At 36.2% G+C, this 26,918-nt stretch overlaps 1 protein-coding gene across 12 annotated transcripts in view; it reads left to right on the top strand.

Moving 5' to 3' along the window:
• The window catches only part of INPP4B (inositol polyphosphate-4-phosphatase type II B), a 778,265-nt gene that overhangs the window by 615,073 nt on the left and 136,274 nt on the right, over positions 1–26,918 (top strand). For all 12 annotated transcript variants that reach the window (XM_045466827.1, XM_045466836.1, XM_045466862.1 and 9 more), the window contains one exon: positions 6,284–6,392. In XM_045466827.1, the coding sequence (XP_045322783.1) occupies positions 6,284–6,392 (109 nt within the window). The remainder of the gene's footprint in view (positions 1–6,283; positions 6,393–26,918) is intronic.

Genomic DNA, 26,918 nt, shown 5'->3' on the forward strand with positions numbered 1-26,918 from the left:
GTATCCTACTCAATAGTGCAAATCTTCAATCTAATTATGAGAAAACATAAGACAAATCCAAACAGAGGGACACTTTACGAAGTAACTTACCAGTATTCTTCAAAAGTGCTACAGTCAAAAATGAAAGACTGAGGAACTATCATAGATTGGAGGAGATGACAACAGCTAAATAAAATGTGGAATATTGGACTAGTTCCTGAAAGAGGAAAGGGTGTTAGTGGAAAAACCAATCCTAACATACTATCTACTTATTTTGATGTAATAGTACAAGATTAATTTTTTAGTTTTGATAATTAATCTATGACTCTGTAAGATTTTAACATAGGGAACATGCGTGAAGGGTATACAGAACTCTCTAATTTTGCAACAACTCTGGAAATCCAAAATTATCTCAAACATAAACATTTTCAAAAGTATTTAAACAATAAATATGTTTTTGTATTTTAATATATATATATATTTCAGATATATAATATGATATTTTGTTATACATATACATAGTAAATGATTACTACAGTCAAGCTAATTAACATATTCATCTAACAGAAGTTTTTTGTTTATTTGTTTGTTTTTGTTTGTGTTTTTTTATGGGGAGACTGTGTGTGTGTGGTGAGACATTTTTAAAGTATTTTTAGGGGCACCTGGGTGGCGCAGTTGGTTAAGCGTCCGACTTCAGCTCAGGTCACGATCTCGCGATCCGTGGGTTCGAGCCCTGCGTCGGGCTCTGGGCTGATGGCTCAGAGCCTGGAGCCTGCTTCCGATTCTGTGTCTCCCTCTCTTTCTGCCCCTGCCCCGCTCATGCTCGCTCTCTGTCTCAAAAATAAATAAAACGTTAAAAAAAATTAAAGTATTTTTAAATTTCTTCCTGTTTTAGACAGAATATTAAAATTTAATTCAAATTTTATAGAAACATTGACAGAAACTTAGTCATAAACTTTTTTCTTTCACTGTAGCAAGAATATCTAACATAAGACCTAACCTCTTAACAAAATGTTAAGTGTACAATACCTAATAGCTTATTGTTTGGTATATATTTGGCTTCCTTGACAGAAACTTTATACCATTTGATTAGTAACTTTCCTTTTCCCTCTTCTCCCAGCCACTGGCAACCAGTATTCTACTTCTGGTTTCTATTAATTTGATTCTTACTTAATTTTAGATACTTCATACAAGTAGAATCATGCATTATTTGTCTTTTTGTGGCTTATTTCACTTAACATAATAACCTCAAGGTTTATCCATGTCACATATTGCAGAAGTTCTTTCTTTTTTAAAGCTGAATAGTATCCCATTGTACATGGAATTCACCCACTTTTCCTTATCCATTTTCAGTATCCATTCACCCACTGATGGATATTTCGGTTCCTTCCATATCTTGCCTATTATGAATAGTGTTTAAACGAACATAGAGTTGCTAATATCTCTTTGAGATCCTGATTTCATGTCTTTTGTGTAAACACCCAAAACTGGGATTGCTGAACCATTATTCTATTTTTAACTTTATAAGGAACGTCTATACTATTTCCCATAGCATCTGCACCATATTTTGAATCCTGTAACACTGTGCAAGGATTCAAATTTGTTCACATCATGGCAAACACTCACTGTCTTGTCTTTCTTTCTTTCTTTCTTTCTTTCTTTCTTTCTTTCTTTCTTCTTCTTCTTCTTCTTGATTTGCATTTTCCCTGGTGATTAATAACATTTAACATTTTTTCATATACCTGTTGGCCATTTGTAATTTTCTTTGGCAAAATGTCTAGTCAAGGCATTATCCCATTTTAAAATAAGGTTATTAATTTTTTTACTACTGAGTTATAGGAGTTCATTATATGTTTTGGAGATTAACTTCTTGTCAGATATATGGTTTGCAGATATTTTCTCCTTTTCTTTTCAGTCTGTCATCTCCTCACCTGTGCAGAAGCTTTTTAGTTTGATGTAGTTTTGCTTGTTTTTGTTGCTTATGCTTTTAGTGTCATATCTATGAAATATTTGTAAATACCAATATCATAACACTTTTCCTCTATGTTTCTTTCTAGGAGTTGTATAGTTTTAAGTCTTATGTCTAAGTCTTTAATTTGAGTTGATTTTTGTGCATGTTATAAGGATCTAATTTCATTCTTTCCACGTGAATAATCATAAGTTCTCTTATTCTTTTATAGAATATAGTCTATGGATGGATATATTTTCATCCTCATCCCATGAAGATATACTTATTTCAGATTCCAATGTTTTTCCTGATAGTGTTTATAAACTTTTTTATTTCTTCAATTATGAAAATAATATCTTGGGGAGCCTGGGTGGCTCAGTCGGTAGAGCATCCAACTTCAGCTCAGGTCATGATCTCATGGTTTGTGAGTTTAAGCCTCACATTGGCCTTTGCACTGACAGTGCAGAGCCTGCTTTGGATTCTCTGTCTCTTTCTCACTCTGCTCCTCCCACATTCACACTTTCTCTCTCAAAAATAAGCATTCAAAAAAATTCTAAATAATAGTAATACCTTGTATGATCTGCAAAAAAAAAAAAATAAGACAAACTGAATTATTAAACAAATATTTGTTTATTTATTGGCATTTATTGAAAACCTACAACATAGATGATATTGAGGCACTTGAATGTTCTTCTGTTAATATTTGAAATATATGAGGAGGGGTATAAGTATCAGAGCCTGTGCTTTTGGGCCAAGTGACTGAATGGCCACGCATATAGGAAAGTGATCTAGTGTACTGTGGATAGAGGGAGGCTAAGACTGAAGAGGCAGTAGTAATCCCGACAAGAAATAACAAAGATCAGAATTAAGATAAAGATAATTAACACTGATAAGAGAAAATAAAATTTGGTAGAAGAGTTATGAGAACTCATCAGGTAAGGGGCACTTGGGTGGCTCAGTCAGTTAACTATCCAACTTTGGCTTAGGTCATGATCTCACAGTTGGCAAGTACAAGCCCTGTATCAGGCTCTGTGCTGATAGCTCAGATCTTGGAGCCTGCTTTATATTCTGTGTCTCCCTCTCTCTCTTGTGCTCCCTGCTTGTGTTTCTCTCTCTCTCTCTCTCTCTCTCTCTCTCTCTCTCTCTCTCTCTCTCAAAAATAAATAAACATTAAAAAAAACTGATCAGGTAAAATGTTGAGGGAAAGGGAGAAATTGAAAATGATCTTGGTATCTTGAGAGTTTTACTCTGGAAGACTTAAAAAAAATGTGGTGTCTGTAATAATCATAGACAACTGGGGAGGAAGACCAGGTTGGAAGAGTTAGAGCAAGTGAAGCTTAATAACTGATTTAAATTCAGAAATGTTCATAAGGCACTTAGGAATTTGATTATTTAATGTGGAAAAGGTCAGAACTAGCCAGAAATAGAGATTTTGTAGGCTTTGATAAAAAAAAAATAGTGTTAAAACTCTGAAACGAATGAGCTTATAAATAGAAAATAGAATAGAAACAAGTAAAAGTCAGTCAGAACTTTGGATATCAAAGAACTTGTTTATAACTAAAGAAGCTCTTTATATCATTGGATTCAAGAAACACACATGTCTTCATTTAGATTTAAAAATAATCAGCTCTTTATTATGAGGCACGGAGAATATTTGAGCAACTCGCTTCTCTTCCTTTACCTGCCACTTCCAAGTTTCCTGGTTCCTTCACGGATATCTAGAATTTCCCAGAGCAAAGTGGAGGAACAAAAAGAAAGTTTCTGCTCCTAGAAAGTAGCTTTGGAAAAATGCGTAAACTATAGGTGAATTGAAGAGACAGATTTACCATGAAGCTAGTACAACTTAAGTTCAGGGCTGGCTCTTCCTGTGTATGGGTATCACAAGATTCTTCAGTGGGCCTCAGCAACTTGTTTCTGGTCAGGTGTTTTGCAAATTTTACAAAAATAAGTTATTTTAACCTCCATCAGTTAGGACTGGTCTCTCTTTCTATGCAGATTTCCCCTTCCCTCATTCTTTCCCTCATGCTAGGTGGTGGTGGAGAGGCCACAAACTCAGATTTCCCCTTCCTTCATTCTTCCCCTCTTGCTAGATGATGTTGGAGATGTGGATTTTTGAATCCAGTGGGAGGCTACAGACAATTTAAAAAAATTGAGTTAGGAATGCATTTAGCTTGGGCTTAATGGGATTTGGGTTTAAAGTGACTTAGTTATATTGTTGGTATTGTTGGTCACCCAGCTTTTAGCAGAAATGTATTTCTGCTTGCATCATCATGATGATTTTTCTTTTTGCATTTAGTTTAAATTAACACAGGAACCGAAGACTGAGCCTCAATTTCACTTTCCTTTTCAGACTGAAAAGTGTATTTTCATGGTAAAGAAGCAATAGTTAAAATATCAACTTTCTTTGCTTCCTTGGTAGGATAACTTCTTATAGGGAAAATAATCGTAGGGACTCCTGGATGTCTCAGTCAGTTAAGTGTCTGACTCTTGATTTCAGCTCAGGTCATAATCTCATGGCTCCTGGGATCAAGCCCCGTGTGGGGCTCTGCACTGGCAGTACAGAGCCTGCTTGGGATTTTGTCTCTTCCTCATTCTCTCCCTCTCTCTCTCTCTCTCTCTCTCTCAAAATAAATAAATAAGCTTAAAAAAAAGAAAAAGAATCATAGATAATAGTGAATGCTCACCACTTCTAATTATTTTCAACTCCATTTTCTAGCTGAGGAAACTGAGACATAGAGAGGTTAAATAATTTTCCTAATGTTGCACAGCTCATAAGTGGCAGAGCTGGGATCCAGAGTGAGGGACTCAGGTTCTGGTCATTAACTTAAACCCCTGGCTCTCCATCCCTGGATTAGAAGGTGAAAGACCCTGAAGTCTTTGGGACTTTAGATGAAGCAGGTAATTTCTCAAGGTGCTCGGGTTTCTCATGAGATAGATGAAGATGGACTGGAATTTAGTGTTGGTAACTTTCGGGTAATGTCATGGCTATTTGAGAAAGCTGTGGCCCTTTTCCATAAAGCAGAACAGACACTTATAAAACTTGCATATATTCATGGACTCCCTGAAACCCTTTTCTTAGCCCTATGTTAAAATATCCTGGACTAAGAAGTATTTAAATTTCACACAAGTCTTATATTCTGCTATATTAAGAAAAGCTAACTTTCAGTTTATTAGTGACTTTTTAAAAGGGCAAGAGATTACCACTCCAGCAATATATTGAGTGATTGTTCAGTATATGCCTTATCGATGGGTTGATTTGGGTTGTATTCTGTGGGGTTTTTTGTTTGTTTGTTTTCTGTTTTGTTTTGTTCTGTTGTGTGACCTTGACTTCTCTGAGTGCTGCTGAAGTCTTTCACTTGAAGACTTTTTTTTATCAAGAAAAATATTTCAAGTGCATTTGGATTGAACCAGTATGAAGAAGTTACGGTGTTTACGTGAAGCTAATAAAATAATTTATGTTTTCCCTGTAAATGAGAACTGAAAAACAACCAATGTGTCAATACCAAAATCAATTTGAAAAGGATCTACTATGAAATTAGGTTTCTCAAATAAAATGTAGTTTAACCAGAGATGCTCACTCTGTTTTCCTTCTTATGGGGATACTTTTCATTAGAATGTAAAATTGATGCCATGTTTTGAAGCCCTAAACTTAATAAGCATCAAACTTGATGTTTCAAGATCAAAAGATGGAGTTGCAATTTAAATGTATGGATTTTTTTATTAAAAAAACAAAATATCTTTGTGGAAAATAGATCTAGAGATATTTTGTGTATTCTTTCTATGTCACCTAAGAAAATTGCAAAAGCATGCATTCCAAGCTGTCTAAGGTTTAACATACACAGGCAGGAAACTACTCTGTATAGTTTTTGTTTTTGTTTTTGTTTTTTTTTTAATGCACTAGTAATGTTCTGCCCTTGAGCCAAGATGAATTAATAATTTGGGTTTTTTCCTCTGTAAATTTTCTCTGTAAAGATTGTTCATTATTGTTGAATTTCAATATGATTGCAAATTAAATGATGCAAAACTCAATAAAGTAAGATACACAAAAGACCAATTAACATGTTATCTCAGTAAGTATATAGAAGAATGAAAGAACATACTGTTCCAGATAGTAGCATATAATTAAGATGTAGTCATAAATCAAAGAAATATTATAACTTGGTTAGGTGCACAGGTGGCTTTTAGAAAGATTGATTAGCTCCTCTTGCCCCCTTGAGATGTGAATTCATAGTTATTCCTGCAAAATTAAACAGAATAATTTCTCAAACTTCCAACAGTGTGTATACTTCCATGCCAACAGCATGCTGGAGACAAATATTTGCAAAATGTTCATCTCCTTGTCCATTCCTGTTCCAGATGCTCTCTATGATGTCATCACCGTGGGAGCCCCAGCTGCCCATTTTCAGGGATTTAAGAATGGTGGTCTTCGGAAACTACTCCATAGATTTGAAATGGAAAGAAGAAAGTAAGTGATGAGAGAATGCATTAATGATATTATCTTCCCTTTGGAGAATCGTGTGTATAATGTTAGGATAAAGAAGTTTGTTCCATCACAATGAACAATTCTTCAATTCTGCAACCCATTAAGTAACTTAAAGTTGTTGAAATGTCAAAAAAAAAAATACTTGAGCAGAAATTAAATTAGAATAAATGAAATGCCTGAGTGTATTGCTTATAGAGTAGTAGCATTATGCTGGCAGAAAAAATTTCTGGAAACCATGCTACCAAAATAGATACATTCTAGTATCAAGTATCAACCATGGCACATTGAATGGAATGGTATTCAGATGGAGATTTAGCTGAAAACAGTCCGCTTTAACTGTGAACCCAAAGATACTTGATGGAGAGCATGAGACCTAATTTATGACTTTGACCCTACTGTTGATTTCCATTTTGACCTAAGTCCAGGCACATAACTATCTATCATTTAATTGTACCATTTGAAAAGGAGACATCAACACAGAACTGTATCTGTAAAGTGATGAGATTAAAAGAGGAATCATATCCCTTAGGAGAAAGGCATGACACAAAAACTATTATCACTGTTATTTATAATTTTAATATACTTTCTCAATTTTTTGTCTTCATTTACTTTAAAATATTGCATCAGTAGTTTATCCCCCATGTACTCACCCCCAGGTACTGAGTTTATCCTATAATACCCTCTAGCTATGCCTATACTCATGTAAACCATAAAAAGTATCATTCAGGTCTGAAGGATAACTTTCCTTTCCTTTTCAAGCCATTACTCTTCTTGGATTAAGATCTCAAAGTTTGAAAGTTATGAGAAAATAGTTATTCTTAGTCATAGTTGGTTTATTAATAGTATTAGAAAATCTGAGTGGCAAAACCAGAATTTTTTTTTAAGTTTTATCACATTTACCACATAACACATTTTTATTCAGTGTCCGGATGTTCAGGAAGAAAACATTCAGGTAAATTATGATTGAATAGGTGACATACTATTATATTAATATATAAACTAATAATACATATTTATATATTTTTTTCTTGCTTTCAAGAAATTGACCTTGGTACAATACTATTAGCTTAGCTATAGCCCTTATTCAGATTACTCCAGGTTTCATTTTCTTGTTTGGTTGGTTGGGTGGTTGGTTGGTTGGTTGAGAGGGTACAGATAGTGTTCTATGAAATTGCATCACAGATGTAAATTAGAGTAACTATCATCAAAATAATCATAAAGGGATGTTCTATTACCACCAAGAAACTCCCTCAGTGATTCCTTAATAGTCACACCCTCCCCAAAAACCTTCTGCTGTAGAAAGCTATTCTGTTGCTTTATTATTTCAGCAGGGAATAGAAATGAGAATTGCAACCAGGGCATCTGAGGGGAGGGGCACCTCCTATTTAATTCATGGAGGCTGGAAGTCAGTTATCACAGACTTCACAGGGCAAGGATGCTATATCTCTTTACTGAAATGGGAATGGGAGTAGAATACAGGTTTCTGTCCATGGGCTCTATCAGGGAGGGGTGTTTCTCACTGACCTCCTGCTGCACCATTCTTTGAGTCAGGGAGCAACCTGCCATTTTTATAATATCATCCCTAGAACAGACAAATATGATTAAAAGTTTTTTTATTCTGTTTGCCCACCCTTTACCAATCCTTTGGCTTTTCTTGGTTGCTATTTTTATTTGGCATTTTACTACATTGCTGGGATGTATGAGACAAGGAAAAAAACAAACAAACAAAACAACCATGGAACTCACTGTCATGTCATTCTTTAAGTCTTGAGGCACCTAGTCAATCTGCCTTCATTTCTCCACCTTTTAGATTCTTCTGATAAATGGCATATAGATTTTGTCCAGAGTTTTTTTGTAATTAGAGAAGTAAAATAGATTGTGTTTACTCCATCTTTCCTGGAACTAGAAGTCTCTAATCTTAGGTGAGAATTCACCTAATCTATTTGCTTTTCTCAATCAAATTTTTGTGTTTATAACACAGCTAAAAGGCTGAAAACTGTCCGTAGGGCACATAAAATCTAGTTGAGCATGTACAGAATTGGCATGTGATGATACATGGAACCTAACCATGTAATTTCATAAAATATTACTACATGCTGCTATTAAAGACAAATGTTGAGTTGTGTGTTAGATTTTGAATTGTATTTTTTGAGTTTTAAATACCTGCATGAATATCTGAGTTCTTCACTATCCTTCACTTCACTGGGATGTTTATATACATATAATCACATGCACACATACGCGCGTGCACACACACACACACACACACGCACATAGCCTTCTAGGATCAAATTTAAAATAAAAGAGAAAAATGCATCCAAAGCTTACAAACATTGATTTGCTTTAGGGTTTTCATATGTGTTATATATCCCATTGTTTTACTGATGACTTTATTAATAAAAAAAAAAACAATGAGATGTTTCTAATTAAAAAAACAATTTGGTGTAGATCTCAAAAGTACTCTGTAGGAAAGTGATGTAGGACAAATATGGCTTGCTGAAGCAATACACAGATGAGCTTGGTATCAGCCTGTCCATCAAGTTAAGGGGTGATCTAAACAAAGACTTTATGCCTAAAGTGATACCATACTATTCAAATTATCTTCCTGCAGGCTTTTTCAACAGCAAATATTGCACTTGTCAGTCAAAAGCAATAATAGAAAAGTAAATATGAGACTACATGAAATGAGTAACTTAAACTTGCACATTTATTTACATTTGGCACTGCAGAAAAGCACATTAAGTGAAGGAATTTCCTTCACTTCTTTCTTTTGATACCTCCCCAAAAGATAGCCAAATATTTTAAGTCAGTTTTTTAGGGGAACCACCACAGCCATTTTCCTACTTCACCTTCATCTGTTTTCTTCTCAGCTATGCGAATGACGTACTGTCACCTGAGAACAGATGTAATTTATGTGTCTGTTCCTCAGTGATATTTTTTTTTTAATTTTTTTTTCAACGTTTATTTATTTTTGGGACAGAGAGAGACAGAGCATGAACGGGGGAGGGGCAGAGAGAGAGGGAGACACAGAATCGGAAACAGGCTCCAGGCTCTGAGCCATCAGCCCAGAGCCCGACGCGGGGCTCGAACTCACGGACCGCGAGATCGTGACCTGGCTGAAGTCGGACGCTTAACCGACTGCGCCACCCAGGCGCCCCAGTGATATATTTTTTGATGAATACATTGACCACACAATGAAAAGGGTTTTAGTATAAGAAAGCCTTGCTCATAGTATTTATATAATGTAATTCAGATCACAAAAAAAGTATGTTTTAAAGGCTACAAGAGGAGCGCCTGGATGGCTCAGTCTGTTAAGTGTCTGACTTTGGCTCAGGTCATGATCTCACAGTTTGTGAGTGTGAGCCCCGTGTGTGGCTCTGTGCTGCCAGCTCAGAGCCTGGAGCCTGCTTCGGATTCTGTGTCTCCCTCTCTCTCTGTCCCTCCCCTGCTCATGCTCTGTCTCTCTCTCTCTCTCTCTGTCTCTCAATAATAAATAAACATTAAAATTTTTTTTAAATAAATAAAGGCTACAAGATAATTAGGAAGAGTGGTCTTTTTTCTTTAACTTTTTTTTGCATGTATTTATTTTTGAGAGACAGAGAGAGACAGCATGAACAGGGGAGGGGCAGAGAGAGGGAGACACAGAATCAGAAGCAGGCTCCAGGCTCCGAGCTGTCAGCACAGAGCCCAATGCAGGGCTCGAACCCACAAACAGTGAGATCATGACCTGAGCCAAAGTCGGACGCTTAACAGACCGAGCCACCCAGGTGCCCCAGGAAGAGTGGTCTTTTTAAAGCACAAATATCTGAGTATATTACTCCTCTGATCAGAATCCTTCAAGGAGTCCATGCCCATCCATTGGGTATTCAAAGCCAGCATGATCTCACCCCACCAACTTTCTGCTCTTCCTAAATGCTATACAAACTGTTTCCCTGAAGTACTTCATACTTTCCCACCTCTTATCTCCTTATTCTGTTCCCTTGTACAAGAAATTCTTCTGTTTTCATCTCCCCATTATTTTCTGTTTCTTTCTGTCAAAACCATATACATGAACCTATTCAAACTTCCACACATCGTCCATCCTAAGGTTCTACCTTCTCTGTTATGTCTTTCTAATTTTCAAGTTGATTTGACTCTCTATCCTAATATATTATTTTTAATCTCCTTATAGCTTTATTAGGTCACAGTTATGATGTGTTAGGTTTGTTCTTTTCTGATGTTTCCATAACAGTTTGTGATTTCCTTAATGAAAAGATGATGTCCTCTTAAAATTTGGATCTTCTAATGTGCCCCACAGAGTACTTGGCATGCAGGTTCAAATTCAGCAGGCATTGGAATTCACACATGAATCAGATACAGTCTCTGATTTAAGCTGCTGAAAATTCAAGTGGGAGATCAAGTCTCACAAATAATCATAATACATGGAGCAGGGGTTATCAACCTTGTTGCATATTACAATTCTCTTTGGAGCTTTAAAAGATTTTATCTAGGGGTGACTGGGTGGCTCAGTCGGTTAAGTGTCTAAATTCAGCTCAGTTTGTTATCTCACGGTTCTTGAGTTCAAGCCCCGTGTTGGACTCTGTACTGACAGCTCAGAGCCTGGAGCCTGCTTCAGATTTTGTCTCCCTCTCTCTCTGCCCCTCTCCCACCTGTACTATGTCTCTCTGTGTCTCAAAATAGATAAACATTAAAAAAAATAAAAATAAATAAACAAAAGATTTTATCTAGGAGTCCCTGGGTGGCTCAGTTGGTGAAGTGTCCGACTTTGGCTCAGGTCATGATCTCCTAGTTCATGAGGTCCAGCCCCATATAGGCTCTGTGCTGACAACTCAGAGCCTGGGGCCTGCTTCAGATTCTGTGTCTCCCTCTCTCTCTGCCCCTCTCCTGCTCACACTCTGTCTCTCTGTCTCTGCCTCAAAAATAAAAAAAAAGCATTTTTTTTAATTAAAAGATTTTATCTATGGCAAAATAGCACCCCAGACCAATTAAGTGAAAGTCCTGGGAATGTAGCCCATGTATTGGTATGTTTTAAAAGCTTTCCAGGTAAGACAAATGTGTAGCTAGAGTTGAGCACCACTGAGGCTGAGGAAGGGTGTGGAAAATAAAAACAAGAATAGTGACACAGATGAAATGAACTTGAAAAATGTATAGAACCTCAATTGATATGTAGCAGGAGGAAAGAAATCTATGCAAAGTAGTATTTGTTGAAATAAGAAAAATATTACAACTTGCATACTAGAACTTTGTGTTTAAAGAATCCTGAACTCACTAAACAGTTACAAAACAGAAGCAAAGATGGGAGCTATAATAATTTTGATTTGAGACAACTTGGGCTGAAGTAACATGCAAACAAATAAAATTGAGCATATTATAAGGGTTTTCATGCTGTAAACATGAGATTTATATGAGCCAAAAGCCTAATTGCACATGTATTTTTTTAAAGACCAGAATTAGGATGTGTAAGGCATTGTCTTTAATAGTTACATCAAACATCTACATGTCCCTGGAATCAGTGATGTATCTGGAAGCTACTTAAAACTTGTGGATTCCTCCCTCAAAATATGATCATTTTTTTTTCCTTTTGTTATTGTTTAAAAGAAAGGGGGGAATTGCCACAACCACGCATATTGCCTGCTTTGATCATTTCTGATTTCAGCAGGAATTTCAGACTCAGCCAGAGCTTTGAGTAGGATCATGACCTAAAAGCATAAACCTTTCCTTAAAATGAAAAAGTAACTCATGAAAACCAAGAGCCTTTATAAAGAAGAAAAAGTACCAGTGAAGGGCAGTGTCAACTCTTGTTTGAGAATATTAATTCCCTGTGATCTGCCTATTCATTTGGAGCATTCAGAACCAACTCCCTGCAAATGACTTAATGTCACATGCCTGCCTGGAGGAGGAAGTGCCTTGGTCTTTCCACCCCTCCCCCCAGTCTGTCATTCCAGGTGCCCAAAATCAGTAGTTACTACCCCACAATTTCAAACAGAAGAGAGAAAAAAAATCACTTGGAAAAGTCATAAAGAAAATGAACTAAAATTTTACTGACAGGAATATTGTAGATTCTCCTTGAGCCTACAACAAGCTGAGCCTGTACTAGAATTTGGGGAAATGTTCTGAAGGAAAGCAGGATGTTAATGCAAAGAGTTACACAAACCAGTCTTACCTTTAAGAGATCAATGGCTATGTAATCATATGGCAAAAACTCTGAGGAAAACTTTCCTGTTACAAGGAGAAATACAAATAGGTATTTCCTCATTCTCTATTATAGATAGGAGACTGCTTGGGTAAAAAGAAAAATATTGCAGTAGGAAAGGAAGCTCTGTGTAGCCTCCAGTATAGCAGGCATTCTATAAACCAGAAATGGGAGAACTGGATGCAGAATTTCATACCACTACCTTTGATACATATTCTTCTTACGCTACTTAATTTGTGGAGATAAAACATAAAGCAACATTTTTAGTTAGTAATGTAGAGCTGAGATGTCTAAGCAAATCTATCTGAGTTTTCCAACTCATCCCTTTTTGTATTCTCTCCACTAACTATGAGCAGCCTAGGAAGCACTTACGAAGACTGAGATTCTTATTTTTTTTTTATGAAAGAATGAGTGATTCAAATATATTCAATGAAAGTAATAAGACTGCATATGTGATTTGATTTAGGGAGCCAATTATTATATTTTTCCTACCGAAGCTGTTTCTCTGTCTCTAGTTATTTTTTTCCTACTGAAGCTCTTTCTTTGTCTCTAGTTTGATCTCTGGATTTCTTCTAGAATTTTGTCTTGTCACTCACTGGCAGAGTAGTTTAGTTTGAGATCACAACTGTGTGATCTGTTTAGTATTTTGTAAGCACCAAGAGATCATGCCGTATGTCTTTTCAGTAGCATTTTGGATCTTTGAATAGTGTATATGTATTTTTTAAATATTTATTTCTATTTGAGAGAGAAAGAGACAGAGACAGAAAGAGAGAGAGAGACAGAGAGAACACTAGTGGGGGATGGACAGAGAGAGAGGAAACAAAGAATCCAAAGTGGGCTCTGTGTTGACAGCAGGGAGCCCGATGCAAAGTTTGAACTCACGAGATGTGGAATTATGACCTGAGCTGAAGTCGGATGCTTAACCGACTGAGCCACCCAGGTGCCCCTCAATAATAGAGATTTTTAAAAATATTTTCTACTGATAATACTTAACATACAGTGTAATATTAGTTTCAAATGTACAATATACTGAATCAACACTTTCATACATCTCCCTGGTGCTCATCATGGCAAGTGCACTCCTTAATGCCTGTCACCTATTTCACCCATCCCCCTAACCACATCCCCTCCTGTAACCATCAGTTTGGTCTCTATAGTTAAGAATCTGTTTCTTGGTTTCCCTCTCTCTCTGTCTCTCTCTGTCTCTCTCTCTCTGTCTCTCTCTCTCTCTGTCTCTCTCTTTTCCTTTGCTCATCTGTTTTGTTCCTTAAATTCCACATACAAATGAAACCATAGGAATTTGCCCTTCTCTGACTGACTTATTTCACTTAGCATTATACTCTAGCATCAACCGTGTCATTGGAATAGCAAGACTTCATTCTTCTTTATGGCTGAATAATAGTCCATTGTATGAATATATCACATCTTCCTTATCCATTCATCTCTAGATGGACACTTGGGCTGCTTCTATAACTTGGCTACTAAAAATAATGCTGCTATAAACATAGGGGTGCATGCATGAATTTGTATTAGTATTGAATTAGTATTTTTGAATTAGTATTTTTGTAGTAGTATTTTTGTATTCTTTGGATAAATACCGAGTAGTGCAATTACTGGTTCATAGGGTAGTTCTATTTTTAACTTTCTGAGGAACTTCCATATTGTTTTTCACAATGGTTGCACCAGTTTCCATTCCCACCAACAATGTAAGAGGATTCCTTTTTCTCCACATCCTCACCTACACTTACTGTTTCTTGTGTTTCAATTTTAGCCATTCTTACAGGTGTGAGGTGATAGCTCATTGTGGTTTTGATTTGCATTTCCCTGATGATGACTGATATTGAGGGTCTTCTCATGTGTCTGTTGGCCATCTATATATCTTTTTTGGAGAAATGTGTGTTTGTATACTCTGCCTATTTTTTAATTGGATTATTTGCTTTTTGAGTGTATTTTTTTTGGAAAGTATAGAAAAGTCAAAAGAAAGAGTAAAATTACTTATAATCTCCCTCCTCAACAAGACAGTTACTGGTGGCATACTGGTATGGTCTCTTCTAGTTTGTTTTCCCACATGTAATTTACAGCTTTATTTCTTTTCTATTATGAACTTAAAAATTCAAAATGGCTTAAGATGGCTAATTCTTCTCTGGACATTAAATGAATGTTCTACAGTGAAAAAAAATATCTATGTGTTTGTGGTTCTTTGGAAGTCGTGCCCAATCCAGCAAAGCTAGTCTATTTAAAATATCAGTCTTATAGGAGCACCTTGGTGGTTTAGTCATTGAGTGTCTGACTTGATTTTGGCCCAGGTCATGATCTCATGGTTTGTAGGTTTGGACTCCCCATTGGGCTTTGCACTGACAATGCAGAGCCTGGTTGGGATTCTCTCTCCCTCTCTCTCTGCCCCTCCCCCAGTTTCTTTCTCCTTCTCCAAATAAATAAACTAAACTAAACTAAACTAAAATAAAATAAAATAAAATAAAATAAAATATCACTATCATAGGTTATAGCTAAAATTCATGTTCTGTTCACTTCCAAATGCATTTTCTTTCCTTTTGGAAAAAATACTTTATATCACACACACACACACACACACACACACACACACACACACAGGCCCTGTGGAAATAAAGAGTAGGTGTTAATAAAAGCCCTATCCATTATTTTTTTTCTTTTGAACCAGCAACTGGCAATATGTTATTTTCAAGGAGATAACAATTTCGTTCTTTGTGCAGATTATAATTTGATTCCTTGAGGGTATATTTTCTTCCACCTATGATTTAGTCTTCCTCAGCCACTCTTAGCTCTCTGCTCAGTTCATATTTGAGCAAATAGAAAGCTAGGTCTGCCAAAACTATGTACCAGGTTTTTCCTCTCCATGTGCATTTCCCCGCATGTAGCCAGCTCCTTGTACAACAACATCAAATCTTAAAGAGTAAGTGGGTTTTATCTCTCACACATTTATAGTTTGGAATAACAAGAAAATAAAATGTGTTTAAATAAATAGTCATGTTGAGACTTGAACATACTGAACAAACTAAATGATTAGGCTTGCAAGGCATTAAACTACATGTGACACGAGGAAATAAAAGGGTTTTTTAACTTGCATACGATCCTAAATGAATTTGTAATGCAGTGTTTCCCTTCTTTATTCTCTTTTTAACTATAGAAAAATAAAATTTGCTTGTAGCACACAAATTCAGAGAATAAAGAAGCATATAAAGTGAAAAGCCTACCTTTTCCCTTATCTCTCCCTAGAATAAACCGATTGGAACAGTAAATGTGTTTCCCTGTGTAATTTCTTCTAGGCATCCAACCAGTTGAATTATCAATGGCTATGACTCAGTCCACAAACTCAGGTTCATGGGAATGTAATGTTCTTGACTTTTCCATAACTAAGTTTTATTTTTCTGACCCCCATTCTGGGTTAAGGCAGAAACTTTCAGACAATTCATAGACTCCAGTCCCTTTATAGATTAAATCATGGTTTGGGCACTTAGTAGCTTTGTAACATTAGTCAAATTGCCTCACCTCAATATAACTAAGTTTCCTCAGTTGTGCTGTGGAAATGTTGCTTGGCTCATAGGGTTGTTCTCAAGATTTGATGACTTCACATACACCAAATATTTTCTAACAGTACCTGGCACATAATGAGGACCTAATAGATATTAGCTATTTTTTATGAAAAATATATAAACAGGTATATTTTCACTCAGAAAAAATGTTTTCACAATGCTTCATTTCAGTTCCCGTAGATCTCATTTTTTCTAAAAGCTATGTAGGATTTTATTTATTGAATGCAGCATTATTATCTAACCAATTCAATATTGATGGTCATTTAGATTATTTCCACTTTTTGCTATAACCACCTGCATCTACAAGATACACCCTTATTTTATATCCCTGAAAATTTGTATTTCTTTTTGATAAACTCCTAAAGTTCTTAGTTGAGGTGGTTAAATATTAGAGATGCTGCCATGTTGTTTTCCAAAAAAAGTTGTGTCAATGTGCATAAAATGCCTAATTGCCCACATATTCTCAAGCACTGGGCTTCAGACACCATGTCTGTGTTAAGCCCAGGTTTGGCGCATGAGTCCAGACGTACATTTAGAACCATCTAGAAGACAGTTCTGCATTAATGGTATCATCCAAATACTTCAATGTCAACATATTCAATCATCCCTCAATCCCTTTCCCTCAAACTTCTCTTGAGAATATCTTTTCTAAATAAAATTCAGCACCATTCACCTAGATGTTCAACCTAGAAAGCGGAAATCCTTGACTATTTTTCTTCCTTTGCTTCCACTTCCAAAAACTAATAAAATAAAGTAAAATAAAATCAGTACTATCAGTTCTACCTTCTTATTTTTCAGGAAATCATTTATTTAAATAATAAATTATGGGTTATGGTAACTCTAACCCATGGAATCACCATGTTTTAAATATTCTACCACCAAATCTCTTAATCATTCTCTCTCCAGGTTGGCTCTCATCCAATCCATTTTTCTCACCTTGGTTGGAGTAATATTTCTAAAAGGCAAATACAATCTTGTGGTTTCCTAATATTGGATATTTCTTAGCTGCTTCTTGCCTAAAGTGTAAAGTTCAAGGTGCCGGATATATTCATGTGTTATCTGGCCCCACTTTCTTCTAAATTTTTGTCTATCACACCCCTTATATGAGCCAGACGGAACTAGCTCACTTTCAGTGCCCCCTGCAAGCTTTCTTTGACCCCTTGGCTAGACCACTTCTATTTGAAGCCTCCCATGTACAATCATCCCTAATTGTCTACCTTCTCCTCTGGACTGTGTGTGCCATGAGCACATGGACTGAGTGTGTCCGGTTTACCACAGACAGTATCCTCAGGAACTAACTTTTGTTGTTGAAGGATTGATTGCCTGTTATAGGAGTATCTCTCCTCTGCCTGAAGACATCAGTGTGACTGCATCAGGTAACAGAAATATAGGGAATATTTGTGGAACCAGGAAACAGAAATAGAGTCAGGAAACAGAAATAGAAATACAAAACAGATATTTGTAGAAAATATGTCATAAGCTTTAAAAACAGCCATTTTTCAGGGCTGCCTGGGTGGCTCAGTTAGTTAAGCATCCAACTCTTTTTTTTTTTTTTTTTTTTAATTTTTTTTTTTTTCAACGTTTATTTATTTTTGGGACAGAGAGAGACAGAGCATGAACGGGGGAGGGGCAGAGAGAGAGGGAGACACAGAATCGGAAACAGGCTCCAGGCTCTGAGCCATCAGCCCAGAGCCCGACGCGGGGCTCGAACTCACGGACCGCGAGATCGTGACCTGGCTGAAGTCGGACGCTTAACCGACTGCGCCACCCAGGCGCCCCTAGCATCCAACTCTTGATTTTGGCTTGGGTCATGATCTCACAGTTCAAGAAATCCAGCCCAACTTTGGACTCCACACTGGACATGGAAACCTGCTTGGGATTCTCTCTCTCCCTCTACTACTCATGTTCTCTATCTCTCTCTCTTTAAAAAAAAGCCATTTTTCAGATTTTAGAATGTTTGCATTTGTTTGCACCTCACTAGGAAGGCAAAATATACTTTTATGTGTTCTGAAAGGACATAGGTGATAAATTTTGTAAAAAATAGCCCAACCTAAAATCTGATTCAACATTTGTAATGCAATAGTGACTTTAACATTTTAGTTGGTGACATTTTTCCAGTCACCTACCCAAAAGCTTGTGAAGCCAAGTGTGATCTCAAGTGTAGGCAGGAAGCACTGTATGTAGTGTGACAGTTCAGAATTCTTAAAAATTGAATCTTTCCTTTAAAGAAATGACTTTAATTGTAAATGAAAATAAGTTTGTTAAATGACCTAGAATTTATAGTGGTAATAAATTTGGTGAAGAGAAAAGTGTCTAAAATGATAAAATACATCATCAATCTTAATTTGAGGTTTTCAGAAAGTCACTGAACTTCTCACCCTCCTTTTTCTTTGTTTGAACTATTGATGTGGCTGATTTCTTTTGAAATCATTACATTGCTAGAAAGAGTGGTTAAAATCTTGAGGTTTTAAGGAAAGACTTTTAAAATATATCATCACAATTTCTCAGGAAGATAATTTGACTTTATAATTAAATGTTTTAATTCACAGTTACTAAAATAAGACTTCTGGTTTTATTTGGGAAGAAAAAGTTAATCAACAGAAAGATTGGGACTTAGAAGATAAAATATGAACTCTAATAAGCAAATTACAGAGAGAAGCTTTTCTTTAAAAACTAAATATGAAAAAATAATATGGTTTAAGGACTTATTTTCTGTAAATCAGGAGTTGCATTTCTCCTTCATCGTAAACTGAAAAAAATTAAATCATGGCACTATTAGGTCATTTCAACTAGTATGCGTTTCATCCAAAGAAGAACTTTTGTACTCAGGTTAAAGACTGAATAATTTTCAGCATATTTTTAAAGCTCTCTATTAGGGGTGCCTGGGTGGCTCAGTCATTTGACCTACCGATTCTTGGTTCTGGCTCAGGTCATGATCCTAGGGTAGTGAGATTGAGCCCTGCATTGGGTTCACCTTAAGCATAGAGTCTGCTTAACATTCTCTCTCTCTCTCTCTCTCTCTGTCTCTCTCTGTCTCTCTGTCTCTCTCTCTTTCTCTCTCTTTCTCCCTCCCTTCCTCCTTCCATCCCTCTCCAACTCTGCCCCTCTCCCCTGCTCATACTGTCCTCTCAAAAATAATAAAATAGGGGTGCCTGGGTGGCGCAGTCGGTTAAGCGTCCGACTTCAGCCAGGTCACGATCTCGCCGTCGGTGAGTTTGAGCCCCGCGTCGGGCTCTGGGCTGATGGCTCAGAGCCTGGAGCCTGTTTCCGATTCTGTGTCTCCCTCTCTCTCTGCCCCTCCCCCGTTCATGCTCTGTCTCTCTCTGTCCCAAAAATAAATAAACGTTGAAAAAAAAAAATAAAAAAAAATAATAATAATAATAAAATAAAGCTCTCTATTAGTTTAGATATTTAATATCCATTGTCTCAAAGGCAGAAAACAGCAGAAAATAAACTCATCTACAAGTAAATTCCCAGAAAATAAAAAGCACTATATTTTCCAGAGCTTTATAAGCTAACTATAGAATATCTCATTCTTTGCAAAATTATAGTGAAAGTACTAACTTAGAAAAAAAAAGGAAAAAGTATGTATGGGATCTATGTCATGGAAAAATCACAAAACTGGCTTGTGTAACATGAGAAAAATACTGTTTTTGCAAAATCTTTATTAGATGGGACTTTGAACAATGCCAGTGTCTTCCCCCATCATGAGGTTTGTATGAATACATAGTTATTGCAATGATCTTGTAGAGGAGAAAGATGGCTTGGCCTGGGGTGATGTCAGCACAGATACAGAAAAGGAGATTGGTTACCAAGATATTTGGGAGGGCTTAGCAATTGTTTGGATTTTGTGCGTTTGTGTGGAGTGGGAGGTAAAAATCCAGAGACATCAAGAAAGACTCCCAAGATTCTGTACGGCACAAGTGGGTATGGTGATGTCATCCATTGTCCTTGACTCAAAAATTCCAAGAACATAGGGAATCTGGGAGAGAAGGAGAGGGAAGGAAAAGGGGAGGGAAGGAGGGAGAGGAGGGGAGAAGTCAAGAGAGAGGGGAAGGAGGGACATGGGAGGATGAGAGACAGAGAGAGAGAGAGAGAAATGATATAAGGGTGGGCAGAAAAGGAGCCAAATCTGAAGGAGCCAAATATCAAGTCCTGGCAGTTCATACTGTAGGCTATGGGACTCACTGGCAGGTTTTTGTCTAAAGATTAACAGGATCAGGTTTGTATTTTGAACCAAGTGTGAAAAAAATGAAGGGTAAATAATTACTCCATTATAATACTAATGAGGAGAAGAAATGGGTGACCATGGCGATAAGAAAACTTGTAAAGAATTTAAATCCAACTGGATTAGTACTTGAGGGAGACTAGGCAGGGTTGAGGGATTCTTAGTACTCTGGTTTATATAATTGGGTAAATGCAAAAGTTTCTGGGAAAAAGAGTAGAAGAAATAAACCATTTGTTTCCATTGCTTAGTTAATAAAGTCAGTTGTATATATTCAATATGAAAAGAAGTTTTGGGAAACAAGAAAATCATTTTGTTGAGTCTGTGCCTTTTTTCCGATTAAAGAATCTTTTAAATGTTAGAACCAACAGGGAATCTCAGAGATCACAAATTCTCCTCTTTACTTTATTGATGAGAATATGGGAGTCCAAAGAGTAAATCACCCATGCAGATAATGACAGAACCAGAGCTAGAAAATTGGACTTCCGTCCCCACTTTTGGGTTCTTCTTCCATGCTTATTCACTATCATGCAATCAGTAGATATTTGATACAAAAGAAATGCTCTTAATAATGAACAGTGTTAGTTCTAGCTAATAATGTAAGTTATAAATGACCTTTCCAGAATTGATTTTGCTGCCCATCAGATAGAAATTTAAGAAAAAAAAAAGTTGGTGCATTCAACTCCTTATGGACTTCACTGAGAACACACTTTTAAAAGGAAATCACTTTACCTGTACAATTACAAAAAATACATGACTTGGTGTGGTGGTTAACCCTCAGATTGATTACTGTTTGAATCTGCCTAAAATTACTCTGTAAAGTAGTCAGTAAAACATATTTCTAAGACTTTAGCTTTATTGGTTCTCTATACATAGCCCTCCCAAATATACCTCAGGAAGCACTTATTTAAGAATATACCTACAATCAAAAAAAAATGAAAGAAAAAAAGTAAAATTTTCAAAGGCGATCATAGATTCTATTCATAATCGTAAAATATAAGAAACATCTTGAATGAATGAATAAGCAAACTCTTTGCATCACTGGAGTGATGTGACTATGTAGCATTTCAATTAGTGTGTGGATTATGAGGTATGCAGAGATGTATATAAAAACATACCTGAAAGAAAACATGAAATTGTAAGTACACAGAGGACATCAATCTAAACGTACAGGCACATGTTTTAGAAAGGACAGTAAGTTTACTGAGAATTGTGCTGATAGATGCAGACAGAGCTCTAATTCTTTTCGGATAGTTTTATTTTCTATCTCTCCTCTCTTTTATTTAGTTGTAGAATGAGTGAAATGTCTCTATAAAACCTTTTTCCACTTCTCCTTCCAGAAAATGTGGAAAACTAGGTGACATGAAAAAAATCTCCAACTACAAAATAGATGGAAAGTTAGATGCCATGTGACATCCTTTGTCCCAATACCATGTGACATTGCTTGTAAATGAATGTCTGACCTCTCAAGCATGTTTAAGAGCAATAGGACTGAGTAGTTAGTAAACAAGCTCTGAAGCTATAGCTATCCAAAGGATATTTAAGCTTACAAGGTCTTGTGGAAAGAAGACTGAGGTAAAGCAGTTATTTATTCCCTGTTTCTTCTTCTCAGCTACCACCCCTGGCTTGTGGCATTTAGAGGACTGGTATCATCATGCTCATCCACCAGTTATCTTGCTGGCTACCTCTGGCCTTTTGCCTTCCTCAATGCATACACACAGTAGCAGTCATTAAATATTTGTTGAAAGCAATTTATTGTGAGATAACTTTCAAATTCGTTTTTTAGTCGAACCTGTCTTATAAAATAGAATCATGTATCTTCTCTAATGAGCTTTGTTTTAATTAGAAGATGAGAATGTCTTTAATTATATTCTATTTTAATATTTATAGGCTGTACCTACCATTGTGTTACCAAAGAAAAGATGTTTCCTGTGTTAGTTATTATATTATAATTTTTCCAAATTTAAAGTAGCCCGAATCATGTTCATGAGGTAGTAAAACATAATTAAGAGTTCAAACTGTGTGATAATAAACCTGGGGATGAAACCTTGGTTTTACCATTCATACTAGTTGTGTGATCCAGGATAAGTTACTTAACCTACCCAAACTTCAACTTCCATATCTGTATGATGAAATAAAATTTGTTCCTCAAAGAGTTGTCGAGATTAAATAAAATAATCTCTACATGTTTAGCATAATGCTAATCCTGTAGTGTGGACTCAATGACTATTAACTATTAAAATGAAAGAGATTTGTATTATTAGTGTAAATTTCACAGTATAAAATTTTTTGCTTTATTAGAAACATCTACAAAAATCTTTTTAGGTTTAACAGGGAAAAAAATGAAATGGCTTTTAAATATACTTTCTGCTTTCTTGTATTCTTATCCCAGAATTATAATCACTAACACTATAATATCATATTATGGAAATATTTGCTTACTTATGCCCAGCTTTATTAAGGTATAGTTGACAAATAAAAACTATGTGTGTGTATATATACATATATATATATATATGTGCACACATTTATATATATATATATATATATAATGTCCTGTATATATATTGTATTTTACAATATATATACAATATATACAATAGCACATCGTATATTGTATATACAATATAGACGTATATTGTATATTGTATATACATATATACATATATGTATATATTATGTATGGTATATATTGTACTGCACAATATATATATTGTACTATACTAATATATAATATATATAGTACTATATACATTTATATATATAAATATATATATAGTACAATACTTGATGTTTTGATATATATATACATAGTGAAATTATCACCACAATGAAGTTAATTAATCTACACATCATCTCACATAGTTATTTTCTTCTTCTTCATCTTCATCTTCTTCTGCATCTTTGTCTTTGTCTTCTTTTACGTGTATGTGTGGTGAGAACATTTAAGATCTATCCTCTTAGCAAATTTCAAGTATGCAATACAGTATTATTAACTATAATCATGGTGCTGTACATTATATCTCCAGAACTTAGACATCTTGTCTAACCAAAACTTTGTACCCTTTGACTAATAACTCACCATTTCCCTCTCCCTCTAGCCCTGGCAACCACCATTCAACTCTCTGCTTATGTAGTGTAATTTGCATACCCTGGGACTGACCTATTTTAAATGTACAGTTCAATGATTTTTAGTAAATCTATGCAATCATCATCACATTCTAATGTTTAGGACATTTTCATCACCCCCAAAAGGCCCCTCATGCTAATTTGCAGTCAAGGGAACATTTACTTGTGCAGTGTATTTGAGAATGGTTTCTATTTGGGTACCTTATCTTACTCTGTATAAAACATGTGAATGGATCAGGTCCAGGATGGAGTTGAAAAGTTTTTGAGATGAAAGGGAATCGGGGGACCTCGTTTGGGTATTACTCCATTATACCTTCATAGAGGAGTGAACATGAAAATACCGGAAGCCATACTAGGCACAAATAGAAGTGACCAGACCCTTGGAAATTAGCAAAGGAATCAGGACAAGTATATTTAGGAATAAGTGGAAATAAGCCATGGAAGGAAATGAAATCACATTGGACTGTGTTTATTTAAAGGTCATATAACAGTCCCTGGAGATTTTTATTAGAGCAAGAATAGGGCTAAGGAAAGGTTGTATGTAGAAAAGAGGTCTTAGGGGCACCCGACTGGCTCAGTCGGTTCCTGGGTTCGAGCCCCTGGTTGGGCTTGCTGCTGTCAGCACAGGGCAGGCTTTAGATCCTCTGTCTCCTTCTCTCTCTGCCTCTCATTTCCTCCCACCCCCCACACATGCATGCTATTTCTCAAATATAAATAAACATTAAAAAAAAAGACATGTCTTAATGGTTAAGAAATTGCAGATAAGAACTTGTAAACTGAAAAGTGGGATAGTAGGAGCCTCTGTGATCAGAGACCATAGGCAAATTTCATTCGAAGGTAAGTTGAGCTGAAATGAATTGTAGGATTTTTTTTTCCTCTTAATTAGTATCACCTGTCACAGAGGTAATAAATGGCAGAATCAAGTGTACTGTTCAAAACAATGATCCTAAAATTTCCATGAAACTAATATTTTTTTAAAAGAGTAGTTTGAAAGATAAGCATTAATTTAAGCTTTGATCATGTAACTAATTTAATTATGTAAGTGAAGTCCATAGGAGGCAAACAAAATCAAATCCCATTTTCCTTAGAGTTCTTTTCTCTAAGTTATAATTCTATCAAAAAATGGAAAGGATGCATGGGGGAAAGCAGAGAGGTATGTGTTTACCTTCTACAATTTCATGAAGCACATTGTTAAACCCTGTGAAGCCAAAAGGGTATATATATTCAAGGGCACTAAGGTGTAAATTTTCATTTATTATCCACATAGTTTTCTTCTCCGTTAGAACTGAGAGAATGTCTATCCCTCCCTCTGGATTCAAAGATCGTTTTTTTACAAGTAGTGCTTGAGTTAGGAAAAAAAAAAAAATAAGTGGAAATAGTCCTCAGGTTTTTCTCTGGAGATTTAGTTCTGCCACAGGAGCAGAGGCACATTATTGTATAGCATTTTTTCCCCTATGTTCCTCAATCCTGATCCTCTTCTGCCTCTGCCTCTCTTCCCTGATCTTTTCCTTCCCTTTTTTTCTCCTTGACTGTTCATCATCTCTAACCTATACTCTTCCACGACTCTATTTACCAAAATAGTGGCTTGGTTGGGCAAATGGGTTAAGGAGTGGAGGTTGCAGGGGCATGGAAGAGGAAAGGCACAGATAAGTGGCAGAGCAAGTCCCAGGATCTGGGTGTGGGCAGGAAACTAAAGAAGCACTTGCTTTATTTCTCTCTCCTCACCTGTCCCCTGCCTCCTTCAACCCTAGGCATAAGCCCAGAATTTCAATGTCTTAGAGTAAGGGCAGAGATGGGAAAACCAATTTTTAGGTAGAAGATGATAGGGGCTTGCACCAGGGATGTTGCAATGAGTGTGGAAATAAGTGATTGAATTCTTTTTTTTTTAATGTTAATTTATTTTTGAGACAGAGAGAGACAAAGCATGAATGGGGGAGGGTCAGAGAGAGAGGGAGACACAGAATCCGAAGCAGGCTCCGGACTCTGAGCCGTCAGCACAGAGCCCAATGCGGGGCTCGAACTCACAGACCGTGAGATCATGACCTGAGCCGAAGTTGGACGCTTAACCAACTGAGCCACTCAGGCGCCCCAAGAATTCTGCATATGTTTTGAAGGAAATAGCAGAAATTTTCTGGGGAAAAAAAAAGAAAAGAAAAAAAAAAGAAAAAGGTAAAAGAGGAAGAGAATAGACATACATCACATCGAACGGACTTGCCGTGAACTAAGATGGGGAAGCGTGTAGAAAGAGCTGGTTATTGAGAATGAGGAGCAGATAGGGAGTTCAGTTTGGGACATGATAAATTGGAGCTGTCAAGAGGAGAGCTTTTGTTTTTAATTAGAGTTCAGGGAAAAAGGTCTAGGCTAGAGATGTGAACTTGGGAATCGTCACAACTGAAGTATTTAAACCACAAGATTAAATGAAATTACTTAGGAAGGGCCTGGGGACTAAAAAAAGGAAGTGCCCTAAGAAGTGGGCTTTGGAAGGTGCCGACACTGCAAGGTGGGGAGATAAGGAGGACCAGCAAAAAAGCGACCGAGGTGGAATAAACGTAAGAGGATATGATCCTGTTTTGGTTGAATTTTGGTTAGCAATTAGAGTTTATGAATATGAATGTTATTTCACTGAGTGCTTTATTTTACTTTACACCTCCCAAATATGACTTCTCTGGTAACAACACGTACATGTCTCTATGAGTTATGGGGAGGTGTTCTAATTAAACTGATAATAATTAAATAGATACATATTAAAGTGTGTCTATATACAGATAATGCACTTTTGTCCACTGTTTCATCAATAGAAAAATATTACAAAATTAATTTCAATTTTCATTATCCATGATTTGCTATATCACTTACATCCCACAAAGTATTTTTTGTCCAAGCACATACTTTGTCTTTCTTCTGGTTTTGTCTGATTGATAGTTGATTCAAGTGTTTGGATTCAGTTTCAATTTCAGACCACTATAAAATAGAGTTTAGCTATATACTTTTTATCTCGATAATTAAATTATACTCATAACTTCCCATTTAAAAAGCTATAACTATTAAAATATATGACATGTTTAAAGAGTAAGGCACTGAATAGGTAGAGGAAATTTATGTATACTTAAAATTATTTTGTGGGTGGCGATATTTTTTTTCCCATACCATAGTATTTCACCCTGGACATTAACATTGGCTTTTATTGTGGAAAATGAATCTTTCTGCCTCAGTAGGTAAGATGCTCATCATTAGGTGACCTAATTGGGAATATCAACAGCTGCTATGTAACTTTGTTCCAGTGGAGACTGACTTATGAGGAGGGGGAAGGAGTTATGATAATGTCCTACCACCGGGGAGATTGGGGGAGGAAAGGATGAGGAAAGCCAGTATGCTGGGAAGGAAAAGAT

Source organism: Leopardus geoffroyi, chromosome B1, assembly GCF_018350155.1.
Source record: "Leopardus geoffroyi isolate Oge1 chromosome B1, O.geoffroyi_Oge1_pat1.0, whole genome shotgun sequence".
NCBI lineage: Eukaryota > Metazoa > Chordata > Mammalia > Carnivora > Felidae > Leopardus > Leopardus geoffroyi.